The 26,474-nt window shown below is 38.3% G+C and overlaps 1 protein-coding gene across 4 annotated transcripts; it reads left to right on the forward strand.

The window, feature by feature from the left end:
- Positions 1 to 111: 111 nt before the first annotated feature.
- Positions 112 to 26,474, forward strand: VSTM2A (V-set and transmembrane domain containing 2A). Of its 4 annotated transcripts, none has more exons than XM_086742032.1 (5): positions 112 to 572; positions 2,807 to 2,973; positions 3,882 to 3,932; positions 7,371 to 7,707; positions 24,863 to 26,474. In XM_086742032.1, the coding sequence occupies exons 1-5, from the start codon at positions 494 to 496 to the stop codon at positions 24,937 to 24,939; spliced, it is 711 nt and encodes a 236-aa protein (XP_086598158.1). In that variant the 5' UTR covers positions 112 to 493; the 3' UTR covers positions 24,940 to 26,474. The 4 variants fall into 4 exon arrangements, with proteins under 4 accessions (XP_086598158.1, XP_086598157.1, XP_086598159.1 ...); XM_086742031.1 differs by having other exon boundaries at positions 24,985 to 26,474; XM_086742033.1 differs by lacking the exon at positions 24,863 to 26,474 and adding an exon at positions 24,725 to 24,858.

Genomic DNA, 26,474 nt, shown 5'->3' on the forward strand with positions numbered 1-26,474 from the left:
ATACAAGCACGGTAGACTTCTCTCTCCGCCCCCCCCCCCTTTCTTTCCCCCACTCTCCCAAGCTGGATCAGTGTGTAGGGAGGGCAGTCATCACGCCATCCTGAACAGCAAGAGCTGACGTTGGACGAAGCTACCAGGTAGCTGAAAAAAGGCACAGAAGGCAGCTGATACACACTTTTCCACTTCTTTTTTTTTTTTTTTTTTTTTTTTAAGTCTTAATCTGGACTTCAAGCAACACAGTGCCTGAGACAGCTCATCTGAACCACACTGTATTGCAATACTCGCTCTTCCCAAAGAAAAAGACTCCACTGAGTAGCAGAATGCTGCCAGTGTCGCAGCTAGGGCTACAATACAGAGCCTTTTTGTAACATTTTAAAATCTCTTTCTGTTCATATATTTAGAGATACATACATACACTCATATATTAATTCTTCCTTTTTTGAGGGCACTTTTGGCTTTTGTTACCCTGATGTGACTTCTTCTTCGTCTTGGAATGATGGGGATCTTTCTAGCTTATGTTGGATTCATTTTCTTTTCAGTTATGTATATTCAACAAGGACTTTCTACCCAAGGTAAGATCACTTATTGTCAAATACGTGTGTGTGTTTTTCTGTGCTAAAACAGACTAAGAATAGGATTGGGGGGCTGGGGGGTGGCAGGGGGGAGAAGAGAATAAAAATAAGGAAAACAACCATAATGGATACGAGATGAGGACATCAAGCATCAAGTTTATATTTAGCTTAAAAACTGTCTGTAAATAGGAACAGAAGTGAGAAGTTCCCCAAAGTGGGAATAAAACAGGCTTCCTTTACTTGATTGCAAAGAGGGAAATAACAGGCACCTTGCACAAGAGTAAAGGGGTGTTGGTAAATGGCCATACATGTGTTCGGATGGTGCATGTTTGTACATATGCATGTACACATTCAATAAACACCTACCCGTGCACGCATAATTATCGTATTCACATCAAGCACCAGATGGCTAAATCTACTGTCTCCCTTAAAATATTTCAGTATCCTTTCGTGCTGCGTCCCCTTTCCTCTCCCATCATCCTGCAATCCTCGGAGTCAGACCTTCATTTCGATTCTGTGACTATGTGTATTTCTGCCCTCTCCCTCCCCCTCCAAAAAAAAAAAAAAAAGAAAAAAGGGGAGAAAAAGACAAAATCGACTTATTTTAAGACCTCCTCCTCCTACCCCCGTCGCCTTCCTCCCTCCTCGCCGAAAGGCGCGCCTTGCATTTCAAGCAGCCCCGGCGCTGCGGGAACCGGTCGCTTGGGACCGAGAGGCTGCGGCGACGCTGTCAGCACCACGGACAGCTCCCGCGGGGCCGCCCCGCGCTGACCCCCGCCCCCCGCCCACCGCCCCCTTCCCTCCGCCCGCCGCCCCCCGCTGGCTCTGCCGGGCTGCGCTTGGCGGTGCGGTGGGGGCGAACGCTGGTGGTTTCCCCCCCGCCCCGCGTCCCCGCACCGCTCACACGCTCTGGCCGGGAGGGGAGGGAGCAACAACAACAAAAAAAAAACCCCCAAAAAAACCAAAACAAACTTACAATCCCCGAATACACAAAATGCGCAGTCCTTCGCTGGGTTTAACTCGGCGACTGGCAATCGCTGACTGGTTGGGGGCGGGGGAGGCAGAAAAAGGGACACCGTGAAACAGAAAGCAAGTAGCTTTGCTAAGTATCTGTTGCCAAGCACAAATGCAAGGGGAAAAAAAGAGGTAACACTGACTGAGTGCATTGCCAAATTATCCCACCAATTTCAGGTTAGCTAGGAAGCCTGGATAAAGAGAAAGAGGGGAGGAGACAATGAGCAATATTTCCTTTGCATCATAACACGCTCTAGTCAGTCCGTAACAATGCATAACAGACAGCAACATTGCAAGGTGTTTCCAAATTTTCCCTTTCTTGAAACACAGGTTTTATTCATTACACTGTTTGTCTGTAGTCCCCCTCACTTGACTGTCATGTTTCACTATGTTGCACAATTTTAAAGTGAGTTATAGGAGAGGATGAGAAGGAAGTCAAGACTGAGACTTAAAGAAATACTGGTGCCCTGGACTGTGTCCATCAGGATTAGTTTTTAAACCTAGCAGTGGTACGCTGAAATGGGCAGATCCTGTTTGTTAAAGGACTGAGATACAAAGGTGAAGGTTAGTTCTAGAAAGTGTCTACCAGGACTGAGACACAGAAGATTTATTGCTTCTTGATCTGATCATGCAAGCAGATGTTCTCATAAAGACTTACTAACTCAGGGAAAGCCTCTGAAATGGGCATTTTGATGGGTGGCGGTAACCCCACCTCAGAAGAACCCCTATTCCAATAGCCGCTCCAGTCGACTGTGGAAAATTTAACAATTCACACGTCTCCAGCTCAGCCCTACAAAATACAATAAATCACTCTGGTTTTTTGTTTGTTTGGTTTTTTTTTCTCTTCCAAATTGATCTTGCACAAAATCCCTCAGTGAGTCTGATGAAATACTGCATTCAGCCCAAGAGTATTTGGACCTAATTACATGAAACTTTGCTAGCCCATGGGAGCAAGCAAGGGGGGGATCTCTCGCATTTCCTGTGATGAGAGCTTAGAATGTAAAGGTGGATTTGTGCGTAAGGGAGGAAAGGCACACCTGGGTGTGAGAAAAACCAGGGGAAATAATCTGTGGGGAAACTGTAAAATCAGAAGAGAGGAGGAATGAGAAAAGAAAGAAGAGAAATTAATTAAAAAGGAAAAAAAAAAGAGAAAGACAGAAGAGAAAAGGCAACAGAAAAGGTAACAGGAGACCCCAACATGTTATCCATTTGTTTTGCAGCAAAATTCACTGAGTTTCCCCGAAATGTCACGGCCACTGAAGGGCAGAACGTGGAGATGTCTTGCGCTTTCCAAAGTGGCTCCACTTCGGTGTACCTTGAAATCCAGTGGTGGTTTCTGCGGGCAGCTGAGGACCAAGAGGCTGCAGCTGAAGTGACAGGCACTCAGGTACTGATCCTTGGCCATGGGGTCCCCAAACCACCTGGGAATGCCACAGGAGAAGTGGAGAGGAAGGAAGCGAAGGAGAGAAGACGTTGGGGAGAAGAAGGGAACAGAGGGAGGTTTTGGATCTCCCCAGGGGCTTAATTTTGATTATGAAATAACAGCACAGAAACCTGCAGAGAAAAATGCCCACCTCAAGGGATGGTGGCCTTGGTGCCTGTCACTCTCAGCATGCAGCTAGGGATGTTCACAAAACCACAGGGATTTCTGATGTCTAATTTTTTCTTTCTTTTCTTTTTTTTTTTTCTCTCGCTCATTTTCGCTTTGGAATGCAGCTGTTCAGAGACTGCTCCTTGTGGGAATTTTTTACTTCCCAAATGGCAAGATCTACACGTGCCCTCCAATTTACAGCTGGTACAGCCAAGCTGGCAGACCTAACTCTGCATGCAGCTGCCACAGGAGGGCACACATTTGGGAGAGCGGAGGAGACCAGGGGGAACCAATGTCCCAAAGAAGCAAAAAAAAAAAAAAAATCTCATACAGCAGCGCAATTTCAGCCTTTGAAATTGCGGGACAGCGGGGGCCGTGTCCGCTCACAGTGCCACCCAGGGACGCTCCTCGCCTCCTCCGCTGCCGGTCCCGGCGTTCAGCCGCTCCGAAAAGAGGCCCACGCGAGTCGAGGTGGTGGCGGGGGGCGGGGCTGGCGGGCGGCGGGTCCGTAGGGCAATGTCCCTCTGCCGCGCTGGGGGGGTGCCGGCTCCCCGTGCCCGCTCTCCCCGGCGCGGCCCGCAGGTGGCAGGCGCGGGGCGCGGCTCCACGGGCTCCGCGGAGGGGAGCGGAGCGGGGGCGGGGGGCGGGGGCCGGCGACCCGCGGCGTGGCTCGGCGGCCCACGGCGTGGCTGCTTTCCCTGCAGGTGGAGTTCTTGCCCGAGCGGGACCTGGACAGCGACGGGACCAAGATCAGCGTAAGTGGCTCCGCAGGGCGCAGGCCGCCCACCCCGGCCCGGCCGCTCCCCCCACCCCCTGGCCGGAGCCCACCCACCCCGGGCCCTGCCTGCGGCCGTCTGGCAGCGGGCACCGCGGGGTGCGGCGAGGCCGTGCCCCTCGCCCGGCATCCCCTCCCCGGCCGCACCGCAAGCTGAAGCGGCTGCACTGTTAAAAGGTCTCCCGCAGCTCCCTCCTCGCCGGCCCTAGGACATCCCTCTCCCGGGGACACCCAGGGCATGAAGGCATCGGCAAGCCCAGCCCAGGCGGTAGATCTTCGGTGGACTCTGTTTCCTTCCTGTGAAGCAGGCAGCCCTGTGCCCATCCTTGTACCTCTTGTTTACCCTGGGCGACTGCTGACCCTACCTCAGTGCTACAAAGCTGATTTTAAAGCTGAAATTCAGCCGTGAAGCTGCACTTGCCTTCAGTGGGTTGTGCAACTATTTAAATTAGTGCTTTTCCCCGCTCATGTTCACTGGCAGAAAAAAAAAAGCTCAGAAAGTCTTTGGACAAGACTTACTCCCTGTTGGGAGTAATCTCTGCGCTTGGCCAGTGAGACTCTTTCTTAGGACAGTGGGTTCTGACTCAGAGTCTGCCATTTGGAGACTAAACCAGAATGTAGTCTCAACAAAATTATGAGCAACATTGCTTCAGCCCTTGTCCTGGGAAAGGATGCCTTCCTCAGCAGGCTCATATCCTGACTCAGGCACAGGCACAGCCACAGCCCCTGACCTCAGAAGAGTACACACCCTCCTTCCTCAGCAACCCAATAAATGTATGGTGATGGGGTCATGGTGTGGTGCTCACTGCAGCGGAAAGGCTGAGATACTTAGCAGATACTACAGCGTAAATATCCCTTACGAGCCCAAAGGAGTATTTCCCTTGCTCAAACACAATCCGTTCGGAAGCGCCTTTTAACTGCAGCCAAGGCTGTCAGTACCAGCAAAGATAGAAGTGAATAATTTGTGTTAAAATCTTTACTCTGGAGCTCTTTGATGCTTACAAATAACTAACCAAGTAATTACATCAGGCCAAAGTGCAGCAAGGTATAGCTGAAGGGTATTTATAAATGAGAATTCAGGTACGTTATATTCAAAACAATACATGTTCCAGCCATACTTACATTTCCTATGATGCTTCTCATCATATGCTATAAACGATTTGTGTCATGGACCATATCTTCAGTTACATTTCTAGACTATCTTACAAAGGACACCCACATGTGGTCTTTGAATATTATTCCACTAGACAAAGTGCTAGCAGCCAATTTATTCCTTATCAATACTGGCTCATTCAAAATCCCCATAGTAATCCATAAGATCTGTGACACAGTATAAGCTGTAAAGCTTGTCTCATCTTTGAAGTTTAAAATCTCTTTCTCTCATTATGTATGACAATAATTCATGATGGGATATCATTCAGTGTTTTTAGAAGCTTGCATAAAATATTTTATATTTGCAATTTTTAAAAAGTCAACATTAGGTTGACAGTATAAACACAATTTTTACAAATGTAGCCTTCCTTTTTTTTGTTTCTTGAAGGCACATGCAGTATCCATTAGCACTATTGGAAAGTATAGTAATGAAGAAGAGAGCAAACTTTTAACTGCATTTAGTAAATTATTTAAAGAAATGGTAAAGTATACTAATTGTGCTGTAATGCACCACTTCTGTTGGTTTTAAATAATAATCAGGCATAAATTGAAAGCATGAATACATGCTGACTGCAATAATTTATAAATTTCAAATGCAAAACCCAAATAAATTACATTTTTCATCAGTGCCATGCAACACTGTTAACCTTGCAGGTATTGCATGGGGGCAAATGAAGGCAGAATGTGATCTACAGATGCTCTTTCTATTCATATGAAACTTCTTTAATCATTTTGCTGAATGTGAGCTGTTCAGGAGAGATATATTATTCTTGAATATGGTTTAAATAACTATCCAGTACTTTCTGTGTAATTAATATTGCATATGATATGCTTGAAAGTATGCAATCTGTACTTTCAACTCAGTTTGCCAAGTATAAATTCAGAGCTGAATACAACACAACAGGCTGTAAAGTCCATCCAGTACCTTAAAATGATAATGTATTCACAAGTATTGCTCTTCAATTTATCAAGCAGGCAGAACAGGTGCTTTGCCAACACTGGTGACTACAGCATGCCAAGCTATCAGGAGCATGTTTTGTATAATCACAAATAACCTGTGCTTAGTTTCAATCTAACAGTTTTCCATTTTTGTGATCTACCATATATTCTAGTTGAAGGAGTGCTCACTACAGGGGGCTTGGAGTAGATGACCTTTAAAGATCCCTTCCAACACTAACTATTCTGTGATTATCTGATTCATCACCCTGATGTTTCCTCATTGCCTATCACTGATATGACACAAAGCAATAGTGGAAGTAAACCAAGTTCAGGAGTTCTTCAAAGCTGAAGTTTTCTGTCTCACTGAATCCCTTTTAACTAGCTTCCTGTGGAGCAACAGATATTAATTCAAATAGAGAGTAATAGCCAATTAATTAAATATAAATTCTCTAAAGTGATGGACATACAGAAAGGAATCTGTGTTACCTTTCCTAATGAATCTTAGTATCTATCACACATTTCTGGATGTGTAATTTACTCATGTGCATTTTAGCTATGTGAGACAAAATTATGTTATGTTACCTTCAGATATTAAAAGCAATTAAAAATAAATCAGGAGTCTTATTTTAGCTGACAACTTTTAAAATTATCTTGAATAGATGCTGCTTGAATATGTCCTGCAGAAGTGATAGTGATATATGAATTCTAATAAATACACACATATAAATGAGACAAAAGGAATTACCTGACACAAGATGTCTTCTTATGGTTAATAAATAAAAATACCAAAGGTTTGAACACACCTGAAAGACGCAAACAGAATGTCAAATACACAGTTTAAATGCAGTGAAGACTACAAGCTAATCTAATAAATTGTTATCAAAGAAGTTTAAATATTGGCAAACATCTCCAACAAAACAGTTAATGCACTAGTTCAAAACCTGAATTATTCGATAAAGCCAACTAACTGGAAAGGTTTAATCAATGAAGTGCACAGATATTAGGTTTATGTAAGAAAGCTCATTAAGAATGTTCATGATCTTAAGCAATTCATTGGAATGAGCACAGCAGTTTGGGTTGTTTGTCTGAGGCCTATTAGCATTTCAGAGCAAATCATCTTAACAGTTTTGGAAAGAAGATGTCAGACATCCTCACAGATACAAGTAATCATACTCATCCTTGATGCAACTTCCCTGCAGTAAGCACAATCGCACCACTGATTAATTTGGCACTTGACTTCTCTGGACAGGCTTTACTTTTTTAGAGTCTTCCCAGAGAAAGAATAATACCTGACAACATGTTTGGTTTTTTCCTGGCAAATTTGCAGACAGTGAAAGTACAAGGGAATGACATCTCGCACAAGCTGCAGATTTCAAAAGTGAGAAAAAAGGATGAAGGCTTGTATGAGTGCAGGGTGACCGACGCCAACTATGGAGACCTTCAGGAATACAAGGCCCAGGCATTTCTCAAAGTCAACGCTAACAGCCACTCTCGGCGAATGCAAGCCTTTGAGGCATCTCCAATGTGGCTGCAAGACATGAAACCTCGCAAAAACATCTCAGCAGTTGTTCCAAGTAGCATCCATAACTCTGCCAATCAGCGTGTGCGTGCCACCTCCAGCCCTGAAGCAGCAGCTAAAATCCCCAAACAAAGTCCACAATCAGGTATGGTAAAGCATTTTGAGCTTTTGTTTGATTGCTTACCAGCATGTAAAAGGAGGCTAACCCAACAAGGTAACCAGCAATTGTGACTAGGAAGAGTGTAATTCTCATTTATTCCTTCTGCTATCTCCTTAGTTCCTAAAAGTTGAAGAATAAGTTTCTGGGCAGAAGAAGGAAAAAGCCTTACATTCCTATATGTGGATTTTATCTCTACTGGTTTTATCCACCTAAGGTTAACTCTCTAACTGAAGCTTAGCTTTCCCTGTAGTGTGTGTGGAGAGAGAGGGGCGTGTCAGTAAATGACTCATCTCATTTTAAGATGGCTGTGCATGATAAATTAAATAAAACCCCCATCCAGAAGTGTTTCTTCCTAAATTAATTTGCACCAGTCATCTAACTTTTATATCTCTAACATTTGGTGAAATTAGTCTACTTTTGGTGTCAATCCTATTTTCATAAGGAATGTTACTTCTAAATCTAAGCAGACCTTTGATACACCAGATCATTTCTCCATTGTGTAGGTTTTTGAAAGACCATGGGTTTATCAGAGAGTGTGGGTTTGTCAGAGAATGTAGGTTTGTCATCTTCAGCTGCTTGACCATTAGCTTTGAATCAAGTGAAATGACAATGTCTTAATTTTCTGTCATGCAGAAATTAACATACAACACATTTTGTTTGGGAGATTTTGTACACCACTCTATGAATAACCTATAAGCAATATAAGTCTGCATTTTCTACACTGATACAGTAAAATTCACAGTTATGCAAAGGTACATGAATATACGGAAGGTGCAGCTGTTGACCATTGTATAATGGCAATAGAGAGATGGACAGGATAAAAAATTGAGACATGTTGTAGATGATCAAAAAGCCTCTGGAAAACAAATTGTCCACATTTAAGGCTTTCTGGGTTACTTCTGTTTACACTGAGGGCCCAATATAAGGCAGGAGATCACAATCTAGCTTAAAATATATAATGGAAGTTAACCCAGTTTGTTCTGATGCATCATTTTTCTGATAGCAAATGCCATGTCATCAAAATGAAAACTGAGAATACAACAAATTTCATAGCACACCTGTTGTGAAATCACTTTCATCTTACAGGCATACTATTAGAAAAATATTTTGATAAGAAAAAATACATTTCATTACAGATTGAAACAATATAATTATTCATATGAAAAATTTTATTACTATTAGAAAATATGATGCACATACTACCACCATTTTACCTCTGTATACTTTTTAAAAATGTATTTAAAAGTTACATTCAATTCTCTTTCCCTGAAATGGAGCCATTTTCATTTTTTAGCTCTTCCAAAAAATGTTTAGTTGTTAGAAGAAAAGAAATATTTCAATTGATTTAAAATCATCACTCTACCATGGCTTTCCTTTCAAAGAAATATATATACTGCTTACTTTCTATGGGACTCATACATTTCAAAGTAGCAGACTTGTTCATAAAGTGAAAACTCTGGTTTCTGTTTAGTTCTAAGTGAAATTAATTAAAATAGTGACAAGTTTGCAAAATATGTAGCTACAGACTACACTGCTTTGTCGCCAAAGTGTGCACACAATGGCTAATCCTCTAAATCTCTTTGAATGTATAACTGAATCTATAATATTGTTTATATCTTTAGTCCAAGAAATGTCTTGTCTGATTATTGGACATCTGTTATTTGAGAGCTAGTAGGTTATTGCATGGAAAGGTCCCTGTGAAAAAAAAATTAGGAAAACTTAATCTCTAATTTTTCCTTGAGCAAAGATTACTGCAGATCAAGTACAGACAATCCCAATCATAAATAATTTAAAAAATTAAACAGATTAAAATAGACTTTAGTTCATTAATTCATTTGTTTTATGATGAAGCACAGATTAATGCTGTATTCATCAGAGGTGAAACTCATCTACTGAAGAAACAAAGAGTGTACCAAGAATCCATATTAGGCTTATTCTCAATTTAACAGTCACTTGCTATGCAGTAATTACTGGTAATATTTTTGATGAACATCAGTTTAACTCTTGGGAACCAAGATTTATTTTCCTTTACTTGAGAAAATTTGGACCTGATTTTCCAACTATGATGTGATTTGGATTGTGACTCCATTTTACACTCAATCTACACCAATAGAAATATCCACAGGAGAACAAGGCAGTGGGAGTTTTTACTTTTATCTAAGTTTGAGGAGCAACTTCAGCTGATGAAGGAGAGACATCAGTTGTGAGACCCCAGAGAAGCAGAAAGGTGATGTTATAGACAGTAATAGTCTTGCTTTTTATAATATGGAATCAACACAATCTCCTTATACCATCAAATGGGAAACTCTTCCCTTCTTCAACATCATGCTAACTATATATGCATACATAAGACTGCTGTGTGATTACATTACATGTAAGCAATGTATCCATCCAATCTAGAACACACAAATATGGTTGAATACAAATTTTTCATTACTAACCACATGTTTGCATTTGAAAGACATAGAGGGTGATTGTCATGTGTTTGTTCATGTTGAGTAATACATTGACTTCAGCAATACTGTTTAATGAGAGAAATACTATTAACCATAGATAATTATATCACATATTCTTCAATATTAGAGAGACAGTGCATAGTTATTGGCAAGCAATAAATTTTACTGTCATGCTCGCAGACTATTGCAAAATACATTTAAAGCAGAGGGAAACATGACACTGGGAAGTTATTGGGAAATCTGTATTCAGCTATTTCTGAAGAATGTAGCTACTAATGTAAGAAATATTAACTCTGATTATATGAATATTTTGTCCCCAAATTAATTTTTTGTAGTAGATAGCGCTCTACTTAACTTCTATCCTGAAGCACACTGAAGAATTTTGTTTATTTCTTAACAATAGATATTTAAATGGTAGCTCTAGAAAAGCAGTTTACAGTCACTGCCATTTTAAAATATCAATATTTCACAACTGAACAGATATTTCTGCCATTCTTCTCTTTTACTCAAAAGTAAGAATATCTGTGATAACTATGAGAAAGCTATATAGCCAGGGCTGACAAATTAAAGTTATATGAGGTCCATTCAGCATTTTGTGCTGCTCTGAAAAATGCCACGTGAGTGTAAAAAAGATACTTGTTATTGTTAGCATAATGGAGATTCAATAGAGGAAGAAAGAGTTAAAGAGAACATCTCCCACAGACAGTCTTCAGATAATACACTGAGAAGCACTAAGCATCTATCTGAAAGTCAAAAAAGTCAGGAAAGGAAAAATCAGAGCTAACACAGCTTGACCCTTTCATTTCATATTCATGGACTGCAGCAAATGAAGCCATCACAGCTTAACAGGAATCTGAGTAATTTGACAGGCTAATCTGCACACATCCAGAAAATGTCCTATGTAGGTGGAGTGACAGGCATTATTTTTTCTACATAACTCATAACATATCTTAGTCTAAAGGTAAAAGTACGGAGTTATCACGGAGCCTTATAACTCTAAGCAATGTTACCATTAACTGAGGTCTAAGAGCTGCAATGAATTCAGGTAAAATGAAGCTAAATAATCTACTGCATCAAATCTCACTGTATATAAATCTAGACAAAATCTGCTACCTGTGTTCAAGTCACTCAACACTTATAGCAACACAAAGGTCTGCAGAATTTGATGTGCTGAGAATATGTGTATCCCCCATACTCTTCCTGTTCTGCCAATGGTCTGTTAAAGCACTCAACACCAGTAGTTGCTTTTCAGGCTCAAAGAACTCAAGAGGGAATAGCTACAAATGAAGAAGTGATGTTAGGTCCGTTTTCTGACTGCTTACATACAGACTCTGCATGTTTCTAGCAAGTTTTTTTTTCTTTCCTGAAGTAACAAATTCAGCTGTTGACATAACTACATGCCAGAACTGTTCATGTGATGATGGTAGAGTTGCAGTGAGTGACTTGAAAAGGAGCATAAAGGAGAAGGTGGTCCTTACCGAAGACAGAACAACCTGGATTCTTGGCATCATAAATCACACTGAGAAGCTGATCAACAGATGTGAATGCAAAATAAGAGGATGAAAACATATTTCTTCAGTCTGTTGATACTGATAAACTGATGGCATTCCTTCCAGCCTCCATTTTTATCTACAGAATCCAGGAATCTTTTATTATCAATCTCTTGTAAGCACAATTTTTATGACTGATTTGGAATCTTCTGGGATATAAACTGACTTCTGTGTTGTTTTTTCTTCTTTTACATTACATCTCCTCTTAAAGTGAAGGGACAAAAAGTCTGCTTTAGCTTCCACCAAGGCGACAGCCAACTTTACTACTTTCTTCACTAAGAGAAAGACTGGCTTTTGCGGCTGCTGTTGTAGAGACTTTGAGTACCCACAAGACTGGGAGGCACCAACTGTTACTGTGATTGTTGCACAGCAAAAAGTCAAGTCTTTGTTTCCTTAGGACTCAATTAAAGCAAAAGCCAAATGAGAGTTTTGTTCTTCTTGTTCTGAAAATTATTCAGCCATTCTCAGAAATTCTTGCTAAAAGATGATGCAAGGATTCTCCTGGTTTTACACCTGTATACACTACAATCTCTGTTTTTACTTGAATCTTACACTTAGTTCTCTCTTCCTGAAACGACGTCATTCCACTTTTTTTTCATATAACTTCATTGACAGAGCAAGGTCTTAACAGCAGCTAACCTCCTTTTTTTTTAGGCCAGGATTTCCAATGCAGAATGAACTCACTGCTCCCTTATGTTTCTTTCAGAAACCCTACATCTTAATTTCTTATATGTGCATACTTTCTGATAGAACCAAATGTATATCACTATTTTAACTCCTGTTCCTAGTGCTTAGTCCAAATGAACCCAGTTTGAACAAACTGTTTTCTGTGTATCTGCAGTTCTAACTCCTGTCCCAAGCAAAATGGTACCTTCGTTTTGTAACCGTCTCTCACTGCCATTGCCAGTTCCTGGTACTACATCACTTTCATATTTCTGTTAATTTCTATTCCTTTTTCAAAAATATAGGTTCAGAAACTAAGGAGAGAAAGCACTCACCAACCAACATGTGTTGATTTTTATTGTTCTTCAAGTTTTAGCAGTTGTTCAATCCCACATGCCCATGCCAGACTGAGTACTGGGTATGCTTGGTTTCAAACATATCCTCTCTGAAATCAGAGATATTATTTTCATCCTTAGTTATGCCCACAGTTTAGCACTAATACTGAATCATAGAAGAAAGTCATGGTCTTCTTAGAATGCTTGAGATAATAATGGATTCTGTCCTTAAATATAAGATATCTCCACTGTAACTCATATTCCTGTCAAAATGATGATGTTAAATAACCTTAGCTAATCACAAACAGAGGTAAGAGGAAATTTGAGAAAACAGGTAGGGGCAGATTAGAAGCAGTCTGCTACAGGACCAGGGGCTCCATGGCAGATTTCCGTCTCTATTAATCAAACACAGCCTGTATTACTCTTGAAAAGTTGCTTTTTCAAATACCGTACAGGTTATATGCATGAAAACATGGAAAATTTTTTTTTGATGCTGCACTGCATGTTTGCCTTCTAAGAAGCCAATCCAGAAACAGTGAGGACAGGCACAGCAGGAATTAAATGCACAGAGTTTAAGAAACTCATTTTGCCCTTTCTCCATCTACATTGTAGTTTATCTACACACATATATACTAAGACCTTTCCTATTATTTTAGTAACCTTACTAGTATATTTCACTGTGCGGTTGCCATCAGCATGTGTGCACTTAATCACATCTCTTCTTTTTTTTTTTAACCTATTTTCAAATGAACCTTTCAGACTCACCTCACCTTTAGAATAATTCTGATCTATAAAGGGGGACCCCACAGAGTTCACTGAGTAGCAGAATCACAGTCATTCTGTTCTACATGCCTGATAAAATTTTCTTCAGTAATTAACCACTGGAAAGATTGCAGATGGACCACACAGTTAGTAAAGAAAGAGAAGAGAAGAAAGGAAAAAAAAGAAAGGAAAAAAAAAAAAAGACTGGGGTTAAAAAAAAAACCTGCTTATAAGTAGTTTGTCAGCTCACTCAAATTACTTTTCATTACTACATAATCAGGTGGCTTGCACTAGGTCATCAGAGATTGCAGCATATGTGACAAGGCCTGATCTTGAAATAACTGATGAGATTTACTTGCTTCAGAACACAACCCATGTGTTACTTGACACATATACAGAAAAGCAGAGGGCATTTGCACTGGTTTCAGATGAGAAGCAGGATGTTTCTCATCTATGGTGCCCTACTTCATTATGAAAATCCTTTGCATGACTTAAAAAAAATGGGTAGAATTATCTGCTGGTTGGAAGGATACAACTCTGCTGAAGCCAAAAGAATGACATTAATTTACAATAGCAAAAAATTTGGCTCAAGTATGAGGATGAGATTAATTCTCTTGTACTCATAAAGTGAAAGTGAATTATAAGATGAATCAAGCTTTGTGTAGCTTGCACCATCTAAAGAAGTTTACGACAGTGAAGCTGTCTGGTAGCAGAATGAAGGGAAGGAAACTGCTGTTTTCAGATTATTCAGATTCAGGAGGAGGGGGCATCTTGGTGGTGAGTTTTGTTGCTTCAGATTTTTTGTGTGTTTTTTCTTATACTTTGATAAACTTTTTTTCTAGTATTTATCTTTGAAACCTTAGGCCAGACTAGCTAGAAAGCTTGACACTCTTAGTGTTTTCTTACTCTCCAGACAGGAGTTATCCATTTGATTAAATAATTCATAAGCTTCAAAGATATTCCAGACGCATAATCTTCTTTGCAGCTACAGTAATAATCAATTAATTCTGCTTTGCTGACGACAAAGCTGGATGTCATTTGAAGAGCATCTGATGATCTTTCTGCTGGCCTTGTGAAGAGAAGACTCTGCCCAAACCCTTCATTTTACTGTATCATAATGAAGTTGCCGTCATACTTTTCGGCAGTGCAGCTTGCTATCATGTCTGTGTGTGGATGTTCCAGTCTGATCCACCTCACTGAAGTTGGTTTCCCCATCTACTGACAAATGCTACTGTCTTGGAACAAAGCTGCCTAATGTGCTGAGAAGAATAAAAATGTGGAAGTTAACGGCCACAGTCAGGATTCCCAGGGCTTCATACATACAATCTGTGTGTTCATCAACAGCAATAAAAATACAAATAGCAAATCTGGATGCTACTTCTGCTGCCAGTCCTGTTTCTACTGTTGTTATTCCCTAGCTACTGCTGTTGCCTGTGACACTGACTGAGGCTTTTGGCCACCAAATCACAGCCATAAGGCTATAATGACTGTAAAAGTGACTTCTACATGACTACAGAAGATGGTGTATCCATCTCCAGTTCATTCTGTGCAATTGAAAAAAAAAAGAGTTAAAAGGGCAAGATGTTTTGTCAGGGAGCAATAATAAATCAATTATGAAGCTCAGAACTAGCAGTAGGTCTCACAGAGCTAGACATTCATATGGTGCAGAGACCTTTAGTAGAATAATACTGTTTGAGAACAGGACTACATAGCATTGTGTCTGTGTGAAATTCTGCCAAAAGAACAGGTCGATTACCTGTTTTGTATTGTTGAAGTATTCACATGCATACAATATGTACTGATCAGTGGCCACGTTATACTTGAATAGTCTTTTAATAACAATGAATGACATTTCCTGATTATGATTGATCCCACATCTAAGAACTGTAATGAGAAAGGTAAAAAAAATCTGAAATAAAAGTAGAAAAATTCAACAATGCAGAATGCAAAGGAGATAGAATTAATACAGGATTTGTCAAAAATACTTCAAGCATCATTCTCACAATCCACCTTTTTTTAACTAGTGCACTGTGGTTGTAGGGGCGATAATGTTGTATTTTTTAATTGGTATCAAAACAATAGCAAGGGTGAAGGCTTTGACTCGTGAACTCTGATTTAGCTCTTACAGTTTAAAATGTCTCTGTCTTGCCCTGATCAGAAGTTATTGCCCTAAACCTGGACGGAAGAAGGAAATAGGTGCCTGCTCCTCAGCTCTGCCAGTTCACAGTGTAGAGCACTAAATTAAGCCTCTGAGACAGCTGATATATGAAAACATCAGGTTGTTAAATTGAGATAGATGAAGAGATGGCGTGGGGTTTCCTTGTATCACTCCTACTATTGGGGGTTTAGTTTCTGTAAGGGGGAGTAGAGAGATGGAGGCACTATCATCTTAAACTGCTTCAGCTAAAACCGTTAAGAGCTCGTGAGTCATAGCCCTTAGACAGAGATATGTTCTGTTGGTCAGAGTTATTGTTTTAATCTCCATAACAACTGCATTATCCACCAGGCAAACAAAGGATCTGAAGAATGGTCCCTGCCTCAAAACACTTACCATCTAGGAATGGTAATAATGCAAAGAAAACAGACTCATCCAGTTGGATGGGTACAGACAAATGGGAGCTTAGCTGAGTTCCATGAAAATAGCTCTTATATAAATGATATAAATAGAAGGAGATTAGGTTGACTGTATGTCAAACATAAGCCTAAGCAGTGTCAGATGTGAAAAGCAAGAAAAGGGATTGAATATCTCATGCTGAAATATTTACAAAGAATGATAATTTTCCTTCTGTCTGTGTTATAATAACCCTCTTTGTATATGTTTTTCTTGGTATGACAGCACTGTTGAAGATGATAGAGTAATGTTCAGTATCATCCCACTTAAGATTTTTTTTTCTGAGAGATGAAAGTATGAAGAGGATGCAAAAAGCACAGAAGGAGAAATATGAGTTCAATTATATTTTTCTCCAAATGAAATTCTTGTTGCAACTTTATGGTATCTTTCAGAAATTGCTCTATTAACAGTTTAATTACAATGTGGCATTGCCCAGAGAGGTGGTAGATGCCTCATCCGTGGAAACATTCAAGGCCAGGTTGAACAGGGCTCTGAGCAACCTGATCTAGTGGGAGACATCTCTATTCCTCACAGGACGATTGGACTAGATGACCTTTAAAGGTCCCTTCCAACCCTAACCATTCTATGAGTCTATATATCAAATATATACACATTTATATATATTTTAAAAATGCTGAACAATTTGTGCTGGAGCCATGTTTAGTTACAACAGCAGAAGTCGGTTACTAACAAAGAAGTCAATTCAATGAGAAGTTTTGTTAGCAGCCTAAGCTCCCACCTTCATTCAGGATGGTACATAGCTATATGCAAGTAAGTAGATGAGGACGGGTTACCATAGGACAGTCACAAAACCAGCATTTGCTTTGAAATCAGCCATTTTGTACAAATAAATAGAAATTAATTGTTTTATATGTTTTTCTTAGACATTAAAAAAAGTCTAAGACACTTTATATCCACGATTTTCCGGGATAGGATGAGAGAGAAAGGTGCCCAGTGCTGATAAGAGCAGTTGTAAAGCATGCTGCCAGTGGTTCTCAGACAATACCAATTAACCCATTCAGGGCCTGCATTTGCTTGAGCTTGCCCCCATACCCGTCAGTTTTTAACTGTTGCCATGGGCACTGGATATTGGACTGCTTCTCACACTAGTTTTATTTAAATAGGTACCACTGGTGTTTCACAGACTGCAAACATCTCTCTTAGCAATCCTTTTCCCAAAAAGTACTCTCACAGAAATAGAAACGGCTGAAGTCAATGCATTGCTTACACGTGCAAATAGATATTCAATGTAAGGGAAAAAAAAAAAAAAAACCCAAACACAAACCCACAAAAAAAAAAAAAAAGCTTTAAAACTTTGCAGGCTCAAACACCAGCCATAGGGAGGAAGAGAATTAAGATATCTGCTACACATGGCTGACGCCTGAACATTTGTGATTGAGACCCTCAGGTAGGCAGAATGTCATTCTCCTAAGAAAAGCAGTCAGTCAGGGAAGTTTGAGTATCAAGACAAATGGCTTCCACAATAAAATAAATATATAGTGATGGAAGTAGTGACAATTGTACAGCCACTAAACAATTCAGAGACATCAAGAACTCACTATATCCTTGGCTGAACACATGAAAATTGAGGTAGCTGAGCACACAAAGAAGTTTTAAGATGCTAGAAGGAGGAATTTGCTTCTGGGTATGTCTAAAGCTGAAAGCTATCTGCCTTAGGTTCCAAAATCATTTTGAGTCTGACATGCTCTAGCCCACATATCACTGCAGAGACAAGTAATCTATGCTTCATTTCACCGAATGGATATCTAACTTACTGCTACTTTACTACTCTAAACTTGTTTATGAGAATATCACATGAAAATGCTAGGGAAATGAAAATTTCAGAAGCTGTATTTTTGATGGGATAGTCTGTCCAGATAGCTAGACTCACTTTCAGACCAAAATAGCCAAAATTACTTTCCAAGAAGGGTAAGCATTTGAACAAAGCTTAGGATCACTGCTATAGAAATGAATGACACTCATGAAGCTAATGCAAAACTGCATCAGGATTTCCTAATCATGCTAGTATGTAAAATATTGTTTAGTCCTGAACTACTTATTAACACAATTTAAACAAAGCCACACATGTAAACAGAAAGAAAGGTACTGGTGAGAATGGAGGTTGTGAATTACAGGATAAAGGATGTAGGAGAGAGCAAAAATTACACTAGAGGTAGACTAAGCCAACTAGACTATCCAGTTCATCTTCCTGAAAAACTATGTTCAAACACAACACTGATTTTTGGCTATTTTAATCAGAACAATATGAAAATCTATAAATGTTAATACACTTCCCATTTCAGCTACATGTTTAGGGATCTTACCTCTGCCTCCTGCCTGTTCAAGGTAAAAGGATGACAGGGTCACATCATTTTGAAGATCTAATGTTCATCTTTGAGAATGACATTAGAGATCATTTTAGCTTCTTCATAGTGTGTGATGGCGCAATTAGGAAGCCTGGTTCTAATCAAGGAGTTAAAGAATGAGAGATGAACAAGAGCACTCTTTGAAGAATTAAAAAGAAAACCATGACTCTCAGATATGTTGCAGAGGAAGAACAAGATTTAAATGTTTCCCTAGGTATGGGTTGATGTAAGGGATGATGGCCTGAATGTAAAATCTTATATTTGTTCACATCAGTGTACCTGTAATTCTACTTCTGCCCATCTTGGCATTGTGAAATTGCAGAAGTCATTCAAAATCCCACTCTTCTTTCTTTCTCCATTCATACTTCTGTCTATTGTCCTTTTGTAGATTTACCGTGGCTTGTTCTGGATGACTGCCTGAAGTCAAGTATCATTTTACCTCATGCTACCTATATTTGAAGTACGCTCAGGTTTTTCCTCTCCCAAGTATTTCCATCTCAAGTTTGCATTAGAACGTGTTTTTAGGTATAGCTGGCAGCAAGCCAAAGGCTGTGACCTCTCTTAGCCCAGAAAGAGCTCCAGGAGTTATTGTGGCTCTAACCTCTGTCAGAATGCTCTCCTCTACTCAGGGTTGGAAAGCTGTCACTTTCTTTTGCCCCATGACAGGACTGAACACCTCTGTTCACCTAGGTGCCTTACCTAGTGAAAACTAGGGGACAGCTGTCCATCTAGGATCTCATTCCTCTTCCTCACCTGCTCTTCTGGGAATCACTGGCAGAAAAGGAGGACATAGTAGATGAATAGAGCTATAGCTGGACATAAAATCTAAGTAGACTTTAAGGAAATTCAATGTATAGCCTATTCTAAATTTCCTTCAATTTAGAAGCAGTAGTTTTCTTCCAAAATGCAAAAAAAAAAAAAAATTAATTCAGAAATTCAGAACTTTTCTTCTGGTGTGTAAGATGAATTCATTTCACTGTGTGGTATGTTTGCCTAAGACAGTCATGAGCAGTTCATGCTATTTTAGGCTGACTTCTATAGAGCCAATGCAGAGAGACGGACCGGAAGCCTAAGCAAAAGTATCTACATTAGGAGACTTGAATATACTTACTGCTAGTCTTTTGTCATTTAGTTCCTCAAAATCAAACACAGATGATTGAGTCTTAAGACACACATGAGAAGTAACTCTCCTGAGAAGGGAAAGGGGGATTTTATGTTTGTGGAATGGAAATTTTCTTCTTAAGTGTGGGTATATATTCCAGCAGTATAGGAGAGCTATAGATAACTGTGATTTCTGCAGTTCAGAGGAATAAAAATTATAGCAATTGGTAGGCCAAAAGGAAGGAAGATAGGAAGAATCTATTTAAAACCTGTGTGAGACATATTCAAATAAAACTTCAAATAAAATCAACCATACTTGGTTTCATCTATCTTTATGGATGTAAAACTGCAAACGTCTTCCAATAAGTCTTATCGTTCATTAATATCCCCAGTAAAATTAAGGCAGGTATTTCATGAGCTTTTACTTACTTTACATGGAAATAATGCAAAATTATGATTTCATGTGGTTTCAACAGGGCTGACAAGAAGACTATTTCAAATCTAACACTATAAAGCAAAGCCGAGACACTTAAAGATTGAAAATATCAGCATAAATTCCTGAAAAATGAAGCTCCCAAGGTGTCAACACCTCTGTGACTTCAGAAACCAGTAGTATAACAAAACTAAGACATATTCAGTACAAGCGGAATATATATCACTCGCATATATGCAGGGATGTTTTGACATCACGTAATACGTACAGAGAATCTAGAATGGACTTTTGCACAGCTGGTTGTATTTCTCCCGTACTGGTCAGCACAGAACTGGGTTTCTACTTAGGTTTTAGTCTTCCCTTGTGATTAGTGGCTTACTAATTAAAGGAAACTCAAGGATACCCTCATTAAACTTATATGTTTAGTAAAATATTAAAGCTGTGCTGTTGAATTCACAGATTCGTTCTGTTACTTATGTGAGGATACACTACTCATTGTAAACATAACTGTAAGAATCCAATTTTCAGGTGCTCTGATGGGTATCGAGGCTCAGAGTGCAGGAGGCTATTACCTCCCTGAGATCTCCCAAACCTTAGCAAGCCAAATGTGCTAAACTTCAGCTCTTTCAGATGCCAACTACTTGAGATCCAAGGTGGTTAACCATGTAAGGTACTCTTACGAATAGGGGATTCTAAAACTAGGGCCTGAGGCAGCTGCTTAGTTTATAGATCAGTGTTTTGTCCAGTTGTGAAAAATAAACACACAAAACTATGAAACCAGCACTTGCTTTTCTCTGCTTGTCGCCCAAAATCCCATGTATTTTTACACAAATTTTGTTTTACCAATATCTTAGTGAAAGCAAGGGATTATATTCATTCAGGCATGCAACATGTAACTATTTTTTTTGATCAGTTAAGGTTTACTAACAATCTATAACTTCTACTGACTTTATTAGATGCTCTACGATCTCATTAACAGAACAAAATCCATATTTAGCTATTTGATCCATATGCTACAAGCCATGAAATATGGTGTAACATTTGTGACAGAGATTATTATTTTAAACACTAAGATCACAATTATTTATCACTATTTATTTCCTTTGTTTTCATAGCATTTAATTAAACTACATACTTGAATAAATCACAATTTCAAAGCGTTTTATGAACTACTCTGTCATGCTGTTGCATAGAAATTTATCTCATGATCACGTGCCTTTGGCAATATAGCAGTTGTTTACAGGAGAAAGCTAAGTATTTAATCAACGTTTGCTCTTTTGGGTGTATGTCAATGGCAGGAAAAAAAACCAAAACATCTCACAGAAAGAATTTAACTGAATTTCAGTGGCGGATAGGTCAAAACCTGAGCATCCCTGACTCACATATTAAGCAGAGTTCCCTGACCCACACCTTAAGTAGATTTTAACTAATAATGTAGAAATAATATGCTTATGTATTACTGTTTTTCTAGATTGTTGTCTTTGAGGGTAATGTAATTATAGTCCAGCTTTACTCAGTGTTCTTGACCTGCAATAAAATTTATTTTAGCTCTCATTATGTTAATTAGAAGCTAGTGTTAGAAATGGTGAGGAAATAAGTAATCATTTTAGCAAATCCAAAGTTAGATTGACAGATTTTTACTTATGTTATCATCCTCACAGTTCCAGTGATACAGTTTAAGTCCTGGTTAGGACTTTATACCTAAATAACGTCTGCATGAAAACTCTGAATTTGGAAACTTTCTGTTTTCAAGACATTTGGATTTGGGTTCTGATCTGTATTTTGTCTCCGACTTAAGTCTAAAAATAGTGAAACTAAATCTCTGATTTAAACACCATATGACTTTTGGACTCACAGTCAAAATGGAAATTTCTGACTATGTCTGATCACTTATCGGTATCCTTATCCTTATGTTTTACCAAGATGGAAACCAAAATAATAGAATATAAGCAAATATGGCAGATTAGAAACAGGGAAAAATCTAAAAAGGCTACTTTTGGCTTTGCTCTGTTAGTATTCTACATTTGGAGGTTTCACCCTTCCAAAATCTAAATAAATGCTTGGGTTCATGGGAGAAGAAATCTAGTTCTTTTACACATCTCCAAGAAAACAAAACAAAAAAAAAACCAAACCTGAGGATATTTAAACTCCAGTTGTATTTCATAAAGAATCACTGAAAAGTCAAGAGTGCACCTAATAGTCATATATGTCACTGTATATTGTAAGTCCATTTTATTGGGATAATATATTACTGAAAATGTATCCGTTTAGGCTAGAAAGCATTTTAGAAACTATTAAGTCAGTAAATGCAGACCTGATATGACATTAGGATATACTTACTAATCAGTTCCCGAAATGATGCAAAGGACACTGTTTATAACAGTGATTTCCAACAATCCTAACAGCCTCTTACTTCATCTGGAAGCTGAAACTGTTTTAGTTGTATCTCCCCTGAATTTTTCTCATGTGTTCAGTATTACTTTACCTTGTACTTACTGGATGTACTCTAACCCAAATCCCTTGCAAGATAAACAAAGTTGCTGTTTACAGAAGAACATGCATGTAGAACATATGATATGAATTGGAGGGAAGTCATGGTTTATACAGAGACTGGATATTATGAATAAAAATATTATAATGTGTATGCAATATATGATCCCTAATTTGGGGATCTAGAAATTGTGATATTGAAAAAAAAGCAAACCAAACCAAACCAAACCAAAAATTAAAGAATGCTTTGCCTGCAAATATTTTGATGCTGCTTTTCCCACTGTGAAATAGTTTAAGTCAAACCTATTTTGTGTCATACTGTTTCCCTTCTACACATTACAGCTTTCAAATTCTCAAATTATAATGCCAGTAATTGTTTTAAAAGCTCTTTTAAAAAATATCCGTGTGACTCTTGAGTATTTATGCTTATTTGAAATGTACATATTTTGTGCAGAGGAAATGTATCTCCAAAGACCTCCTCAGACTTGTCTTGAGCAGTGTATTGCTCTAGTTCAATCAAAAAAAATATTTAAATGGAACAAAATGAGTGAAAATAATTCAATACATCATGAAATGATCTAACACTGACAAAGGTTCTAAGTTCTACTAACCCAGTTAGGGAAAGAAAAGCCTTTATAAAAATCTGTCAAATAACAAATTTTACACCTTCTATAAAAGAGAGAAGAAAGACATGTTGCAATAAAATCAAAGCCAGAAATTGAACTCAGCCCTTGGGCGTAAGCTTGTAAATGCTACCTATATGAGAACAACCCACAGGAGGAAGTTACAGCAAATTTACTTGTGTATTTGCTTGTTCCTAGTACAGAACAAGTGTTTTGAGAAAGCCAGCAAACTACTGTAGTGTAGTACAGGTAGGCTAGGATTATCAGATGGACAAGAGAAAAGTAGGCTTCCCACTCATGTCTATGTTCAGTAGGAAGTAAGCTCAGGGTTCCCTTGGACTTTTTTGAAAATCTCAGTAATGTCTTTGAGACACATTTCCATTTAAAAGTTATTATTCCTTCAGAAATTCAGTTCACACATAGATAATTGAAATATCACTGTTAGTTAGAAGCTCTTGCATATCTGACAGAAGACTAAGTCTTTTATGGTAACAAGAATGTATGCAACATCTCACACCGTGTTTTTACAAAAGGAAGTAATGTTGAGAGACCTGAGATTTATTGTAATCTCTGTTTTTTAAAGGAAAAAAAATACTTCTAGATACACTTATTAACGTAGTTAGCGGATACAGAGAAATGTTTTACTGATAAACATCTGAAAACTTTCAAAATGAGTACTTGCCTTGAGTTCTTTTTGTTTTCATTGTGTATATTCTTAACGAGAAGATAAACATGCTTTTTGGGACTGTAACAGACTCCAGCACTCAGTTTAATATTAAATTATTTTTTAAAATAGCTTATACATGATTAATATATTTTTAAAAAATAATCAGTTATTAAAAGTCCAGCATTATTATGGACGGCTTATAACATCATTATTACTATGTTATAGAATTGATGCCTGTAGCCATCAATAACATTCATCCTTTTCAAGTATACAACACAGCTATAAAAACTATTAATCATGAATTACGCTGTTATGATTGGAACTTTTATTTATAGTGTAACAAAATTAAATGTATAGTTTTTACCTCACACAATATGTTTCAAATTCTGAATGTAATTCTTTAGATATAGTGTGTCACCAAGTGCTGAGACTTGGTATACTGGACGTCTAAATACTCGTGTCCTTGGTGTGCGAATATTTCAGTTTAATTAGACTAGTTCTGAATGTTTCTATTCTGATAACGTACTTAAGATAGAAAGTCATGTTTTTAGAAGTAATGATATGTAGCATTGTTTTCACAGCTTTTTAAAAAGAAAAAAAAATCTGGGAAAAGATAATGTCTCAAAAATAAATGCTCCAAACCTTTTAGCATTCTGTTTCCTGCTTGTAAATAGCACAGTCATTTGCCAGTATTTCCTCTGCTTTACAAGAAAAAACTCTGTAGCCACTAGATAACATTTTTGTTAGTAGTCAATGATGTGATGCTGGAAATTATTTTGTAAAGAACACTCTGAGGAGGAAGGTTCTTGGGTTTGTTCTTATTGGTATATGGTTTTATTGGATGACATTGTTTAAAAAGACAGACGAGAAACAAAAGCAAAGGAAAACAAAACAAAACAAAACCTCCCTGGGACTGAAATACTTTGTATGTGTTGTTATTTGCAGTGCATGCCAAGACATTCATGGGCACCAGAGCCAACCTGGCGAGCTAATTAAATATATAAATGTATGTGTTTAAAACAGCCTTATAAGGAGCATTGGAAATCTTCAAGATGAGCGAATATCTTATAACTTCTTCCGCAGGTGCGAGGATAGCTACAAGCCATGGACTTTCTGTCCTGCTTCTTGTTTGTGGCTTTGTGAAGGGTGCTTTGCTTTAATCTAAAAGTGCTGACTTTTTCCAATATCACTTTCTCTTCTTAAAGCAAAGAGCAAATCGCCTGTAAAATCCACGGAGCGGACAGCAAAGTTGACCCTAACCTCCAACCACCACTCTGCACCCAATGTACTCTAAATCTCTACACAAGGAGCACCTTCTTCAGGAAGTACAAACAAAAATACTAAATAAATAAAATAAATAAATAAATATTATAAAAAGAAGAGGATACCACATGTTTTCTTGATATATCTTATTTTCTTTGGCGTATCACTATCTTTTATTTGAAGAGAACTGATGTGATGTAATCAAACATTTTGTAACAGCAAGACCTAGTTTTCTTTTCTTTCAGCAAGGAGAAGCCTTGTCCTTGACTTCTCAGGGGTTGGCCTGCGAGTCATCAGTATTACAGAATTAACCATGGATGGCATTTGATTTCCTGTGCTTAAAGAACCATTTCAGCCTGGAAGCAAACAGAGGCCAAATAATGAAACAAGATATAGTGATTTAACATCGACCCAAATAAAACAGCCCACAAACTTTATCAAAGAGGTTTGTTTTTTTTTTTTTCTTTTTCTTTTTCATGAGGAGTAGGGAGGAGAAAAGAAATTCTACAAAGCAGCTAAACAGACTAGAGGATGTTGTTTCTGGAAAACAAATGAGGATAATTTTGGCTTCAGTTGGTTTTTTTTTTTATTATTATTATTACTTTTCTTTTTCACCTGTGGGTTTTTTCCCTGTCTTTTTTCGTTTCTTTCTTGTTCAATGGTGGCAATTACTGACTTAGGCCAACCCCTCATGACTGCGTGGAGGTTTATATATACACATTTTTCTTTTTCGTGTGCATTCTATATTTCAGTGTGTTTTCTCTAATTTTGCAACTCCTGTATATGCAAAACTAACTTAAATTCTGTAAATTGCTTACAGTCTGTGTGATATAACTTCAGAGTAGACATACTTTGGTCCTCATGCAAGTCAATTTTTAATATTATCTATATGTCATGCCACCAATAGACATCTTTATTTCCTTTTTTTTGACAAAATAACACTTTTTAGTTTGTAATTCAGTACTGTGTGGATTTTGTAATACATGCTTTCACTTCCACTGGTTTGACCCCTTTCAGCCCTGTGTTTACTCTGTAAATGCACATTAAAATTTGTTATAGTCTCTAGACAATGAATTATTTTAGTTTTGTGTATGTTGTGTTGCAATTCAGTTGCTGAAAGGTTTTTTTAATTTGTGGTGTTCATAGAGGATGAAAATATTTGATCACTAGAGACTGTACAATGCAGGTTTGCAGTCAAATACTGCATATAAAGGAAGGTTATAAAGGGAAAACAGACAAATAAAACAGAACGTGGCTTAAATGCTATTATTTTGGTAAAGAGTTTTAGGAAAGTGAATTTATTACACTGATAAATTGTATTTGCATCACAGCTCCTTCTACATGGCCAAAGAAGTGTCTTTCTTTGCTTTTTCTGGAAGTGGATTGTCATTACTCATTGATATTCTTAATTAAAATACTTTATGTCTGTGAA

The sequence above is a fragment of the Chlamydotis macqueenii genome, chromosome 2 (genome assembly GCF_036417535.1).
Source record: "Chlamydotis macqueenii isolate bChlMac1 chromosome 2, bChlMac1.mat, whole genome shotgun sequence".
Classification (NCBI taxonomy): Eukaryota; Metazoa; Chordata; class Aves; order Otidiformes; family Otididae; genus Chlamydotis; species Chlamydotis macqueenii.